Source organism: Schistocerca serialis, chromosome 1 (genome assembly GCF_023864345.2).
Source record: "Schistocerca serialis cubense isolate TAMUIC-IGC-003099 chromosome 1, iqSchSeri2.2, whole genome shotgun sequence".
NCBI classification, from domain to species: Eukaryota; Metazoa; Arthropoda; class Insecta; order Orthoptera; family Acrididae; genus Schistocerca; species Schistocerca serialis.
The window spans coordinates 550,377,807-550,394,159 of record NC_064638.1 but is presented as its reverse complement, the minus strand read 5'-3'; the positions used below and the strand labels follow the sequence as shown (position 1 = coordinate 550,394,159).

The following is a 16,353-nucleotide window of genomic DNA, read 5'->3' as shown; positions in this document are numbered from 1 at the left end:
AAGAGAAGGGAAAGAAATTAGGAATACTTGCTACGCCATGCTCCACTTTCACGCGCCATCATAACAACGTGCATTCTATCATTGACCATTAGAAGGGGAAATGTGGGATCGTTCAGTCTTGGCCGGCACGTTTCGTTGAGATTCCAGTTCCGAAGCGAGTTGGCGAAAATACTCTGTAAGTACGAGGGTTGGAAATCTAATAGTGGCAACTATTTATTTACAGCTCGTACAAAATAGATACGTGTTTCAAAGTTTTACTGACCTTCAAAGTAGTCACCAGCATTCTGCATAACCCGTTGCCAGCGATCTGGAAGTCGTAAGATACTCTTAGCAGTGCCAGTTGTGTTGACAGTTCGAGCGGCGTGGTCTATTGCCCGACGAATTTGTAGCAGTTCTGAAGCGAATGCCATGAAGTGTATCCTTCAGTTTAGAAATCGAGTTGAACTCACGAGGGCTTAAGTCAGCGGAGTGGAGTAGGTGGTGTAGCACTTAGCAGCCCCATCAGTCAAACAAATCAGTATCAGATTGCACTGTACGTGCTTGAGCATTATCCTGCAAAATGATGATCAGGTCCTGCAAAAAGTGTCATCACTTCTGTCTCTATGCTGTTCATTTTTGGAACACAACATATACCAGCTTAGACACAGATGTGATGATACTTTCTGCAGGATCTGACCATCATTGCAGTCTGGAACCGAGCAACCTGCCTCGGACATGGATGTGTGTGATGTCCTTAGGTTAGTTAGGTTTAATTAGTTCTAAGTTCTAGGCGACTGATGACCTCAGAAGTTAAGTCACATAGTGCTCAGAGCCATTTGACCATCATTTTACAGCACAGTGCCCAAGCATGTACAGTGCAAGCTGTTACTGATTTGTTTGACTGATGAGGCTGCTGAGTGCTATAACACCTACTGCACTTCCTGACTTAAGCCCTCGTGAGTTCAACTCGATTTCTAAACTGAAGGATACACTTCATGGCAATCGCTTCATTACTGCTACAAATTCGTCGCGCAATATCCACGCCGCTCGAACTGTCAACACAACTGGCACTACTAAGAGTATCATACGACTTCCACATCAATGGCAACGGGGTTATACACAATGCTGGTAACAACTTTAAAGGTCAGTCAAACTTTGAAACACGTATCTATGTATTTTGTACGAGCTGTAAATAAATAGTTGCCACTATTAAAGTTCCAACCCTCGTATTTTTCGGAAGTGACCCGATAATGTCGATGTCGGCGAAGGGTGTGGTTGTGTACTTCAAGGCATGTCCAGAAGTCTGTCGGATCGACGATGTCCTCTCGGAAGAGGTAGTTGATAGCTATGCCATTTATCCAGGTGATGGCGTGCCACTTAGACGATGGAAAGTAGGTCGTATGAGGATATATCAGCTTGGTAGGAGAGACGTGATGTGAGGGTACTCGGAGATAGAAAGCCACAATTTTCTGTACGAGGGTACAGACAGCTGCTGCTGCCCCACACTCAAAACATAGCTCTAGACGCACAGGGATGAATCCACCAGCGCGATGCGATGCAGTTTCTGTCTTATAATACATTTGCCGCTAACGAGAAAGTACCACATCGCGGTGGTGTCAATAGCGTGGTATTGTTGGTGGATCGTTCTCCAAACTGCAGGCCAGGAAACCTGGGGTTGACGTGCTTCGACGGGGTTTTGGAGAAGGCGGTAGATGTCCCGGATGGTCGTCTTCCTAGTCCTGGGGAGCTTGGTGCATATGTAGCTGTATTCCAAAAAGAAATGGCAGATGTGCGACATCGGAGGTGGGATGTGTGCCAAAGACTTCGGTGGGCGTCTCGAAACAGGTGCGAGCTCGGTGGTCAGCATTCCAGTAAAACTAGCATTTTGTTTTTTCCATAACCGGAGTATAGTATTGGTGTAAAGTGCCGTAGTCCTGTCTCTCACGTTTACCAGATCGAGGCCACCATCCAGTTTCGGCAAGGAGATGCCGTCATACTGGACTTTGAAGAAGCGTCCGGAACATACAAAATACCCGAAAGCCACCTGTAGTCTGGCTGCCTTTGTCGCAGTGATGGGCAGAATCTGCGCGATGTGGGGTATCCGGGCTGCCAAATGGCACATATACAGCGGGCGTAGTAGGTGATTTTGTATGTTTACCCAGATGTGTAACAGTGGCGGCCGAAAATTGATCACTGAGGTGCAGCGAATGTCTCACGTGTACACCAATCCGAGAGACAGCGAAGGGTGTCCGCCAGTTGAAAGGGGCCTACGCTGTCTGCGGGAAGGCCGCGGCCGATCTTCATGGCGCATGATTTTGTGACGTTCATAGAGCTCCCTGCCCCTGCACTGTAACGGGTAATCCACTGCATCACAGCTTGTACGTCAGCCGCCGAACGTACGACGAGGGCCAAACCGTCCGCGTAGGCTCGGCAGCGGAACACATGATCCTGGAGTGGAATACCTGTCAAGCGTTGCCGTAATCCGCAGATGAGTGGTTCCATCGCAAGGGCATAAGTACCTTCGACAGAGGACAACCCTGCCGTACTGAGCGTTCAATCCGTATAGGTTCTGTAAGTCTGCCGTTGACGAGATGCCTGGACTTTGCCCAACTAAGGAGTCGCATAATCACCTGCGTGAACGTCGAGGGAATCGCCATCCGGTCCATCACTGCGTTGAGGAATGCATGATTGATGCGGTCAAATGCTTGATTGAAGTCGATGGAGATTAAAGCGCCTGACAGTCGCGAATGTGTTGTCACAGTGATCGCATCTCGATATTCATGAGGGCAATCTGTATAATATGATCGCCGCCCAATTATTACAATTTCTCGTAATACGTATTTGAGTCGCAAAGCCAGAAGGCGTGTGAAAATCTCGAAGTTGGAATTGAGTAATGTGATCGGCCTATAACTATAGAGTCGTGTACATGTCTCTCCATCGTGGAAACATCAAATCTTGGAAGATTCTGTAAAATTCGAGCGTTAAACCATCCGGGCTCTACACCGGCAGGTACTTCTTGATAGAGAAGTCTGTAGTGAGTTGTGAAGGCATCCGCAATGGTAGCTTGTGAAGTCAGCCGTCATCCATCAGCTAGGTCTAAAGCAGTCATTAAAGCCCGTCGGCGTCGGCGAACATTTTGAACAATATGATGCATAGAAGGTTCTTCCCCGTTAATCCTATCTTGGGCGCATGCTCGCACAATGGCTCCTTCTAGATGGCATCTCGTCAAGGTTAAAATCTTTGCCTTGATGCTTTGAGCTTCTTTTAGACGGTCCAGGGATGGAGGATGGTCCATGAGCTCGTATAGAGCGCTATAGTAGATACTCGTTGTTAACAAATTTCCCTTCTTCAGAAATGCTTTTCTTGCCAGTGCCAGTCTACCTTTTACATCCTCTCCACTTCGTAGTGTGGTGATTCCACCTGGCTTTGGCTCTGTCATAGTGTGTCAAGGTGCATCGGATGGCCCGTTTGGCGCATAGTAACCACCACTGCAGTGTGGCCTCATAAAGCATGATGCGTTGAACACAAGCATGGCACGTGTCGGTGACCTGTTGTCGACATTCAGGGTCCCGCAGTAGCGTTACGTTGAGTTTTCAAGGTCCCGCACTGCGCCATACAGATTGTCTACGTACGTTCATGGTACAGATGTAGACGACATAATCTGAAAAGGCAGACAGTCAACGTTCCGCGCCGAAGAGAACGGTTTTTAGCTCGTCAGAGGTATATATTCTATCGAGTCGGCCTGGCGGAGTGGCTCGTGATGTGTGTAAGGCAGCGGACGAAGAAGCGAAGTTCCGGAGATGTGGTGAAATGAGGGTATTGGTCTGTACACTAAAGAACACAGTTGAAATCTCCACCTACGATGAGATGATCGTATCTGCCGAGGAATAAATGTTTGATATTTTCCGCGTAAAACTGGGAGCGATCCCTCCGTTTATCTTTACCCGATGAGGCAAAGAGATTTATGATTTTTATTCCCTCAACTGTAACGGCCACCCCTCGCGGGAGACATGCGATATCCTCCCTCCTCGGAAGAGGATCGCTGCGCCTGTGTGTTCCATAGCCGCTGGGGCGTACCTCTCGTATCCATAACACCCAGACAAAGTTGCTGTAATCAGTTGTATCAGGGCGATGTCGATGTCCGCTGCTCTTAGCGTGTCGCGGAGCAGTTGAAGTTTAACGTGGGGTGCGATATTATTGGTGTTGATAGTAGCTATTCAGTGTGCCTCATGGGGGCTCCGTGCTGTCGATAGGTTCGTAGCTGGTGAAGGTTGTCGTGGTGGATTCTGGAAGTCCATAGTAGTCGCAGGAGTTGTCGTTGAAACATCCCCTATTTTAATGTTGGTCTAACGGAGGAACAGATCTCATTTCCGCATCGGGTGGAGGTGCTAAATCAGCATCGTCCGCCCATGAAAAATGTCCGTCAGTTTCAACATAGGTGAGAGGTGACAGCACTGACCGAGGTGGCAAAATTGCTCCGGTGACGACGGGCGTGCTATGTTCCAAGGCTTCTGGGCTCGGGGCTTGCTCACGATCTCTGTTGAACGGCTCACCGTCTTGTGGATGACACGTTGCCGTGGCAGAGGAAAAAGAGTTATCGCTTACTCCGTCAGATTTATGCTCCATCTCTTCGTCCTGCGGAAAGGACTCAGTGGCCGATTATGATGTCTTGCGGCATTTTTTTCGACGTTTGGGCAACTCTTGCTTCCGGCAGCGTGTTTCGGTGTCTGAGGAAGGAAAAGATTTGCGTCGTTCCGGTACAAAAGCCGCGGATGCTATGATGCGGTCTTCAGTCTCCATAAAACTTTCACTGGTATCTTTGTGATCTTCTGTCGTAGGTGTGTCCGGCTCTAAGTCATGTTCGCGGGCAGCACTGCCGGTAGCTAGGTGCTGTGACGCCTCCTCGTGTATTGGTCCAGAGACACGCTCATGAACTGCGTCTTGTGAGGGCTGGACGTGCAGTGTCGCCGCTTAGGTGATTGGAAGGGCGGTTGTGGTTCGGTCTGTGTTCGTATCGTCGTGCCGTAGTTGTGTGATGCGGCGTTGCATGCATTCATTATGGACGTGGCCTTCTTTGGCACAACCAGAACATGTTCGAGGTTGTCCGTCGTAAATGACCACCGCACGGCTGCCGCCGATAGAAATGCACGATGGGATGTGCCGTTTGAGATCTATTCGGACTTGCCTTGCGCCATTAAGCATAGTAAACGTCGTAAATCGTGCCCATGTCTCGGCTATGTGACTGTGGACTTTTCCGTACGGGCTTAGCTCCGCGATGACTTCATCTTGTCACCTCGAAAGGCAGTTCGAACATACGGATCGTCGGAGTGTCTAAGGATCGTTCGAAGGCCAAGTCCTGTATGGTCGACATCCACAGGCCCGACATTGCCGTCGGAGTGTCTAAATTTTAGTCCATGTCGCGTCCGTTGAATAATCTCGTTGCAGGCAGCATCGGTAGTCATCTTACTATAAACGACACTGCTAATGACAGGTGTATGCCGATCAGATCGTCACGGGGATCTTACATCTTCGCGTACGAAGCGTTTGATGGCCAGTGCTTTTGGTCGTGCGTATTCATTTGAAAACGTGAACTTAAGCGTGCTTGTCCTGTAAGAGTTGGCCATTTTAGCTTGTTCGACTGAGAAACGCGGTGACGGGGAAGTAAACAAACATACCACGCGCGCAGCGGCGTGGACGACCGAGCACTGCTGCCCTGCCAAAGGCAGGCTACCGACCATCTGAGCTACCCAAGCACGACTCACGATCCTTCTTCACAATATCAGTTGTCTTGTTGGAAATTAGTTTTTCCTGTTTCTCATTCCCTTCATTAAATAATAATGAGTAGATAACTTCTTGCTCAGTCTGAAAATATTTCTTCTTACACTTTACGGCATGAATGTCACTCCGTGGTGATTGGCTGACATTTTTAACAGCAAGTAAGAACATGACAACCGAGGAATCTTTCAAAAAGAGTAGTGTTTTCACACGGGAGCGAATGTAGATTGCGGAAGAGGACATACGGCTGCCAAACCTCATTTCCGTATTCGATATTGAAGGGTTTACATGGCCGACCATAAATGATATTGGAAAATTGGTTTACAAAATCCTGATTTAGTAGTCCCATGTAACCGTAGTGTCCAAGCAGCCTGATATTATCTACTTTGGCGCATGTACTTAAAGTCTCTGTCGTGACCAAAAAAGAGACGTAACTTTTTCAGCAGTGACGGAAGGTCATGCGCTTCATACACGGTTCAGTATGTTTCAAGTCTGCATTTTGAACTAGAAAAACGTGGCGCTATTACTTGAACAGACATGAAACTATGTAGACTAAAGTTTCTACGCCATTTTTAGCGGTTTCCAACATTGTTTTGAGCATGTGAGAACAGCGATAGTGTACTTTCATTCTCTGTCGTTGCTTTTTGGCCCACAGCAACATTCTTGTTTATTAGTTTTCTGTTAGTATAGAGTATGCATTAGCCTGAAAGACAGGCAGGTGAGTCACACTGTTTGTTGCTACACCGGCGCGCCTGACTTTGGGTTTTAGGCGGTTCCCACACACTTATAGGCAAATGCTGGGCTGGTCCTCAAATTCCACCTAAGAGAGTACGGTTTGTCAACATATAGAATATGATAACACCCTTCGGTTACCCTTATGATTGTGGCTTCAGGGAGGGCATCTGAAAGTTAAATAATAAAATAAAATTTGCCAAATTATGAAAAGCAGATGGGATAAATGCTAGGGAAAATAAAGAAAGAACTAGCTTTCTTGTTTGAACAAGAGGGGGTCAACAGGGCCACATCATCTTCTGTTCTTCACTAAATGAAAACCTTTACTGAAAAGGGAGGATGATGAATCGTTTGAACAGAATGTGACAGTAATTCTGGACAGCATTTCAATCAAAGAAGCTTTTACCAAGATGTTCCAGAACCCCTACCATTGGTGCTGTGATTGTGTGGGAGTGGTAGGGTTATGTGTTGGAAACTAATAACGTAGTATCATACATTTGTACCTCAGTGACCCTCACTTCGTAGTGATGTATTTTCTGTCAGAGTAATGGAAATGTCACCATTCTTGTGCTATCACTTGAAGCTTTTTCAGTAGCTGCTGCTAATCCCAAAAGCCTTAATACACACAATTTAATGCCCAGCTCTCTGTTTACATGTTTTCAGATGCGCTTTGATAAATGTCATAATTTTTTTCTGAATTGCAAAGTTTTCTCTGCTTTCAATTAATCTTTACTTTTTTTCTTAGCTATGGAAAACTAGGTACCCAGACAAGAATATTTTCACTCATTATTATGATATATTAATCTTGAAGTACTGGCTGTTTGTAAATCAGTTATACTAAAGCAATCTTTAATTGTGAAAAGAGTAAGTAATTTATAGTAATGATTGATACATCACTGAATGTGGTGTATCTTAAATTTTAATTCCTACCTAACATTATTAGATCTCAATATTCGTGCTGGTTGGAATATGCGAATGAGTTATTCCAACAGGCATCATGGAGTGATATAACGGTGCAGAGTGTGGTCACCATAATCACCTGATTTAACCTCAGTAGACTTCTGTGAATGGGGTTTCATTAAAGACAGTGTGTTTGTTCCTCCAGTTCTGGGATATTCCGATGAGCTGTGACAATGGGTAACACAAGCAGTTGTCACCATACATCAAGACCTACTTAATAGAACTTGGCAGGAAACTGATTAACAAATAGAACATTTATTGTGTTAACAAAAGATAGCCACATTGAACATAGTGTTGTGTCAAATGTTTCTATTAGTTATTTACCCTTTTCACGACTGAAGATTGCTTTTGTATAACTAATTTATTTAGACTTAGATATGAATAAAATGTCATCTGACTACAGATTTTTTGCATGACACACATCAGGTAGGCTGTTGCTTAAAAGGGTGATTTCCCACAGTCCATAATGAATTTGATGCTGAGCTTAGGAAAGTGAAGAAGAGATTAATATTATTCTTTCTAATGGTTGGAAAAATGATGTTCCATCGTATGTCTGCAATTAGTGTGTCGGATTGCTTCATGGGGTAGTTAGACTCAACTGTAGGTAATGCCTGGAATTTTTCATTGATCATAGGACTGGAATAGGGTGCAAGTGGGCTTCTGAGGCCAATTGAGAACCTAGTTGGAGGAGAAGTAATGTCTCAGAAAGCTTATAGTAACCAGAGAGCTATGTGCTGATATCACTCCCCACCATACCAAATCCAAATGATGCCATCTGCCATAGGATAACACGATGGTCACTGAGCCCCTTGTGGTCATCTGGGTTTGACCACAGAGTCACTCTTTTCCTTTTTTTATCATTTTCAAACGAAATGAATCACAACCAATCACTATAACATAAGACAAAACGGAAATGAATCTACTACTTATTTTTTTAGAACATATGTGAAATGGATTTTCATAAGAAAGTTCTTCCTAACAATAATTTAATCTATTTTGTAATTTTACTTGTTGATAGACTAACTTTTGAGTGTTTAAATGCAGCAGATTCTGTATGGTTCTTGTAGGTAGACTTTTTTACAAAGTAATTATCAACTTTTTAAAAATATAAGCTACACATTGTGCCAGTTATAATTCACAGACTTTTAAACAGGTCTGTGCAATGAGCTCTGGTACCACTTTTAGTTATCATTCTTGCAAGAGCAAACCCAAGGTCTGACCTAGGGGTGGGAGGAGGGGGAGGGGCAGCTACCTTCCGTTGGGTATGCTATTGCGATCTTGTGATCCATCTCTGTATGTTTGATAAATATTATCCAAAATGTATCTCATCAAATATTGCTGAATTCTCATTAAAACCATTGCTCGAAAAATCTAAGGCTTTCTCTTCAGCTAACTGTATAACCCTGCTTTACTGACTTGAGAAGTGAGCACAGGTGGCTGGCAATGCGTACACAGCACTGCCTAAACATGAAGGCTGCTAGACACACAAATTCAAATTGATTTCTTTGCTTGTAAACAACTTTGGTGGTATGAAAGACAGCATCACTATATACAGAATTATACAAATGGTTGGTTAGTTTCATGTTCCATGGACCATTTGCATGATAAATAGAAATGTTGTGGAATGAGTCAAGTTATATTCACATCACAAATTATTTTTTAAAAAGGCAAAAAAAGAATACGTACATATGTGAGTCAGCAATTCTTACCCACCACCTTGTACACGTTACAATAATGGAAATTTTTCTACAGAATAGAAGGTGTTGTAAGAAAAAAACTTTTTCAGTTTATTTTCAGATTTTACGTTGCTGCCTGTCAGGCTTTTTATATCACTGGGTAAGTGATCAAAAACTTTGGTTGTGTCATTGTGCGAGCCCTTTTGTGCTAAAGAGAACCTTACTGTTGCATCAATAATCTTATTTTCTTCTTCTGGTATTGTAATTATGCACATCATTGTTATTTTGAACTGCAGTGGATTATTTACAACAAATTTTGTAAATAAATATACTATGAAGCAGTAGTGAGACTGCCTAACTCTTTAAACAGATGTCTACAATTGATTGTGTGCATGTGCACCACATCTTATTCTTACAGCATATTTTCAAGGACTGAAGACTTTCTTTCTTAAAGATGAGTTGCCTCAGAACATTATTCCATATGACATTACTGAATGAAAATATATACTGATCTGTCTCTTCTCAAGATTTGCAATGATTGTAGGTACAAATGTAGCTGAACTTACTTGTTTTAGGAGCTACAAAATCTGATTTTTCCCTTTTAAATTCTCATCAGAATGGAAACCAAAGAATTTTGAAGTTCCACTGTATTTATTATTTTCTCACCACGTGTTACACTTATCATTTGTTTAGTACCACTAGACGTGCAGGACTGAATATGATGTATCTTTTTAAAATAGGTGGTCAGATCATTTTCAGAAAACCAGTCAGTGATACTGTTAAGAACATTGTTTACCATTTCTTCTGTTGCTGTCTGTGTGCTTAGATTCATTATGATAGTAGTGTCATATGTGAAAAGTAATTCTGCTTGTTACACATTATATGGACTATCGTTCACATATGTGGCGGCTCATGATTATACATTCTGGGTGTTCACAAATCTTTAGGTCCAAATAAATTTGAGAATGTGAAATTAATAGCATCTGCTGTATAAGAGTTTATGCAACTACAGCCACTGCCAATAATAATAACAACAGTAATAATAATGTGCATAATTTGTCAGATTTCATTCAGGGTGAACAACTGTGGGGTCATGAAGGACTGAGCGAGGTGGTGCAGAGGTTAGCACACTGGATTTGCATTTTGGAGGATGATGGTTCAAACCCGCATCTGGCCATCCTGATTTAGGTTTTCTGTGATTTCCCCAAAATTGCTTTAGGCAAATGCCAGGATGGTTCCTCTGAAAGGGCACGGCTGACTTCCTGCCCCATCCTTTACTAATCCAATGGGACCAGTGACCTCGCTGTTTGGTCCCCTTCCTCCCCCCCCCCCCCCAAAAAAAAAAAGAATAATGGGAACAGGTCATGAAGGATGAGGGGTGATCGATACTAGTAGCCATAGTCCAGTTAATTACTCATGTCTTGATTGTTACCATGATGCATATATGCACTCATGCGATCAAAGCCCTGGTGGCCTGCCACCTTAAACCCGTTGTGGGCATTACAAAGTGATAATTACAGCACACAGTCAATATTGATTCCACATAGAAAGCTTTTATTCACTGCCAGTGGCCTTGCATACTGAGCTCTGTGAGGTGAATTTTCTCTCATACCCCTCTTCTGTGGGCTCTTGCGCCAGCAATAATTTTGATGTAATGTTATTTAAAATATGTAGTGATATAGTCCCTGTATGATATGCTGTGACAGTTGAGGTTGAAAAACAGGGATGTAGCAATGATGCTGATTGGTAATTACGGTTTTTCACAGGCTGGTGCATCAACATTTAAGGTACTGCATTTGTCAGACACTCACTTTGACCCATACTACCAGGAAGGCACCAATGCTGACTGCAATGAACCATTGTGTTGTCGGCTCACTAATGGACCTGCACTGAAACCACAAGGTGCTGCAGGACGATGGGGTGACTACCGAAAGTGTGACACCCCACATCGCACAGTCGATAATATGCTTCAGCACATTTCCAGTGCTCATCCGGTATGTATATACATGTTTAGTATTTCCTGACTCAAAATCTGCTGTTGATTTGGCACAATGTAGTAATGGTTTCGTATGAGTGTATTGTATAAGTATCTGCCGTCACACCAATACATTTTAAAGAATCCTCTAATGCTTATGATAAAGCAGGCACTGCATCATGCTGAAAAACAACCATTACACTATAAAATGTCATCAAATAGAATTTGTTCCATGTTTAACATAATGCTTAAAAGCAACTGAGAAATGCTGTTGAGCATGACAGTGGATGAACATCCACTATTTTGAATTGTAACGTGTCACTGAAACCTACCCAAAAATAAATTACACAGGGTGCTACTGCTGTATGTGCTCAAAATATTCAGATTAATCATTGGAAATTGAAAATGCTCCATAAATCAAATGTGTGCAACACATTATTGAGTTTTAATTTGTCAAAATTCAGTTGGTCCTTGATGCCATCAGATGGAATATATACATAGGTACCAGTAGGAATACATGAATATCTTACTATTGGATGAAAAACTGCCCAAGATGACTTGAGTTATGGTATGTTTACGTAGCTAGTATTGACAAATAAAATGTAACTAATTTTCTACAACTAACTGCTATTGTGCAGTCTGCAATTATTCGTTTGCTGTGAGACAGTATCACAAGAGAAAATGAACAATGTTGATCAACGAGCAGTACAGAGGAAAACATAACCATGTAAAACCACCAGGTCACCAGTAAAAAACACTTTTATTTTTTGGGTACTTTACTTATGAGGGCCCTTTATTCAGAATGACTGAAGTCCTCTTTGTGGAAATTATGCATATTCCAGTACAATTGAGAAATGATCATGTAATTTAAATTGTGCAGAGTGATTACATTTCTGTTATACATATACTTTAGTTACTAAATAATGTTTTGAAAGAGTTGGGAGCTGTATTTTAATCTATATGTGTCTGTTCGAAGCAAGTCAGAGTTTTACAGATTTCTCACAATTTCAACAATATTATGAAAAGGATAGATTTCTACTCACTGTAAAGAACACACGTTGAGCTGCAGATAGGCACAACAGTAATGGCAGTTATGAAAAGAAACGAAAGCGTACACGCACGCGCATGCGCACACATGACCACTCTGGCCAGTAGCAATCTATTCTTTTCATAATATTGTAGATATTCTGACTCAGAATTTATCATAATTTCTTCAGTTGTTATGTTATAGGCATTTTTGTAGATTCGTGAAGTAGATACATTTCAACTGAATGGTTTTTTTGTATAGTTAAATTTTATTTCAACTTCATATTTTATTTCTACATAAATGTGTGCTTTGCACTGTTCTGCTTTACTACAAGGCTACAGATCTTAGATCAGGTTTGCAAGCAAGTTTCAGTGTCACAGTACAACAGTTAGCTGTTATAACTAATGGAATGGTCAGTAATAACCTTCAGTTCATTTCAGGACATTGATTATATACTGTGGACCGGTGATTTACCTCCTCATGATGTTTGGAACCAAACAAGAGAAGAAAATTTAATGGTATTAAAGGAAACTGTCAACCAGTTGTTAAAAACATTTCCAGGAGTTCCAATATTTCCAGCATTGGGTAATCATGAAAGTGCTCCAGTGAATAGGTACAAACATGATTATTTTTTATAGTGAAAGTGATTGAACAGTTCTTTTATGTGGTGGCTTTCTTTTGTTAAACTTATAAGTAAGTTCTTCTATAATCTTATGTGTGTTGTTATTTATTCAGAACAGCATATAAATCCAGTTGGTAGTTTAATGAGATAGGAAAAGTGATTAGTATTAAACAGTGAACACCAATGTGATCTACATTAAGCTAGCAATAGGAAGGAGTAGCAACTGTTAAGTGTAACAAATGAAGTAGAAGATTTTCTCAGAGTAATATGCTTCCAGCTTATTTTGAAATGATAAACTGAACCTTAGTAAATGCGTAAGGTTTTCAGAAATCTAATGACAGTTAATTACAGTGCAGTTTCTCGAAGCTGGTTCTCTTTGTTGATATATCCCTTTACTCATTGCACATCAGTGAAGGTTCTCTTTCAATGTGTGATCTATAGAACATGTTGAATGAATGAATGAATGGACAGATATAAAGGCAGAATATTTAAGTGTGGTGATAATTCAGCTTAAGAAGTGAAAAAGAACTCTGAGATTGCATAGTGTTTTGACCAGCTGCTATCCAGCAGTTGTCTATCATTCATCCCATTTTTCTGTCTGATATAGTCCAACACATATACTCATGTGCTCATTGCTACACAACACAGATTACCTGTTCATGCTGTAGTTTATCTTTTACCATGACCTCAAGTTTTAGCTGAAATGCAATGTTTTGCCTGCAGTCCTATAAAAAAGTAATCAAGCAACAATGAAAGGCTCTGGTAGTACACTGCATTACATGACTAGTGCTCCACTGGTCCCAAAGAGTGGACTGTGTGCAATGTGGATAGAAGTTAGATATGCATGTTCTAGTTAACTTTACTTAAATAAAATGGCTTAAAGTTATAAAATATCATGTTATGATGACAACATGAGTTACATAGTAACCAGAGACATTAGCTGTCTATTTTTTAATAAAATATTATAGTTGGACAACAAATGGTTATGTAATTCATCCATAAACTCAAGTTATTACCACCATGACATTTAATATACTCTGGCAAGTTACTGAATACATGTGTAACCACATATCTGATTTTCTGTATTAATATTAAGCTATTCAGTTCATTGCAGATTGTTTTCAGTTGTAGCATTAAACTGCTCAAAAAAGTTTGTTACCTGTATATTAGTGAATATGTGTGGTTTTAGATTTGAGGAGAGTAGGTAATGAAAGACTAAGCATTATGAAAATAAAAAAGTAACTTTGCTGTAAAATACCAACAAAAAATATAAAATAATAAAGGCAATCTGTTAAAAAGTGAATGCAGACATCTGTACGATCATATTCAGCTGGGTAACATTCAATAGCATGAGGCTGTACTATATGTATTGTAACATGCTTGGATCCTTCTGGACATGATGATTCACAAGTTGGCTGAGATGTTGCTACTCAAGCTCAACCCCACACTTTGACGGCAGCCCCTCTGATGTAATCTATTGTGTGAGGGTGGTTCCTGCAACAATCCAATAAAAGTTTCAGTGAATCACAAGCTTGCTTATTTGAGTTCATGTCAGTAGTTGCCACAGGCCATTCAATTGGATCGATTCCTGTCTCCTAGAAGATCATATTCACATGGTGTGTGTGATAAGCTCATTCTTGACTATGCTGAAAAACAAGTTCATCACTGAAATGTTGACTGTAGGATTTGGACAATAGGTTGGAGGTAGCATCTTGACGGCGAATAGCCCTCAAATTATCTTTGATGCTGATGAAAGGTGAGCAACATACATACACAGTACTTGCCCTAAGCACACCTGAGCCACCTCAATTGGTGCAACGGCATAACTGAGATGTGTCTGACCACCTCCACACTCTTCTATGATGATCATCAGGCTTCAGACAAAAATCACACTCTTGTCAGTGAAGAAAACCTGACACCATTGACCCAGGTTTCATACTTGATATTCCCTTGCTAAATTTCTTGCCATACCACAATGCTGGTGGTTTGACTGTTGTTTGTAATGGATGCTTTGAGGTCAAGCTGATTGTGCAAAGAAGTCTGTGTAATGTCTGCTTTGACACAAGAGTCCTAATCTATATTACTAAAACACTGTCCAGGAACCAGTAGTAGCCAGAGACACATTGTTTCGTGTGTTACAAAACTGGGTGAATGTTCAAATCATTTTGCTGTGTTGTACACCAGTTTGGTGGGCAATTTACCACACTGTTAACTCTTCTTGCCATAAAGTCACAATGAATGCATGGTTTAAGCTTGAAATGACCCTTCAAGGAATGTTGACAGACTGAACTGTGACACAATTAGTAGTGTCCAATTCACAACTGGATATGCACAAGGTCATAGCCTGGGAGGATCACGGTAGGGCAGCTGTCCCCACCAATCCCTTTCATCCCTCACCAGAAAGAGAATCTTGGCAAATTTAGCCTGCATCCCGCCTTGACAATTAGACAGATGCATTAGCTAGTATCAGTTCAAAGAAAGCCAGAACATATAATGAATAATGAATAGCAGCAAGTGTACACAGGGCCATTTATCATGAAGTCTCCAAACCAGTTAGTCATTCATTGGAAAACTAACATGATTTCTTCCCTTAGCTCAGATCCTGGGTATGCTCTCGGATACACAGTGCACTCTACTGAACTGTACTGAGAATATAAGTTTAGTTTTATCTTCATTACGCAGAGAGATGTACATAGCAATTTTGCATGGTCCAAAGAGTATTGAGAATGATGCTCCCAATAAAAAAACTGCAAAGTCTGTAAGTCATCAGGGTGATGTAAAACATTTTATTGAGCTGTTTAAAATCATGCTTTTTAAAAGGGAAATACTGATAACAACACAGGACATTAATGTATACCTAAGCTTGTTTTATGTAAGACAAAAGTTTCCACAAAAAATAAAGCTTTACCTCACGACTGGATGAAAAGGAGTGTTCTAACTTCATTTTAAATCCATTTATAGTTTTAATAAGAGTATCACAGAGAATGGGATAGAAGAAGTTTCCACTAAATGTCCAACATTGACAATGAGAATAATTTGTATGCAGAAAGAATGAGAGTATGTCTGTTGGGTGTTAGTGGTCATAAGCTCTCATAATTGTGCTTATTGCATATTGCTACAGCATTACCCCATTACATTAGTTTCAGAATTCTGTGTCTCATCAGAGTCACTGTTAGTTAAAGGTACAAAGAAGTGAGCATGGCATATATTTTCTGTGTCCATACTACTCCTAACTTTTATCATTACACAGACACAGAAAGACTAACCAGTAATTGTTTTCAGGAGGCATGGCATGGAAGAAAGAGGAATTTGTTGTCAAGATTGGAAAGAGGGTACAGGTTACTTAGATCATAGGCCATCTCTTCTTCCTCATGGGAGATGCAGTGCTCTTAAGCAGAAGTCATTTCTCCAATTTCATGTACCTGATTGCTTTTTTACCTCAAAGAATGAACCCTTTGTTCCAAATTCTATGAATGATGTGTCTTTTTTTAAACGTTTCTCTTGACAACACTGGGAGTTATGCCAGCCGAATGCATTTTAACTATTTTATGAAGTGAATTTTCCTACTACATATTTCATCAAACTACTTACTGAACAGTGATAGATG

General features: G+C 41.2%; 1 protein-coding gene across 6 annotated transcripts in view; it reads left to right on the top strand.

Moving 5' to 3' along the window:
• Nucleotides 1–16,353, top strand: part of LOC126475309 (sphingomyelin phosphodiesterase) — a 416,664-nt gene that overhangs the window by 355,229 nt on the left and 45,082 nt on the right. For all 6 annotated transcript variants that reach the window (XM_050103095.1, XM_050103086.1, XM_050103118.1 and 3 more), the window contains exons 7-8: nt 10,889–11,116; nt 12,565–12,737. In XM_050103095.1, the coding sequence (XP_049959052.1) occupies nt 10,889–11,116; nt 12,565–12,737 (401 nt within the window). The remainder of the gene's footprint in view (nt 1–10,888; nt 11,117–12,564; nt 12,738–16,353) is intronic.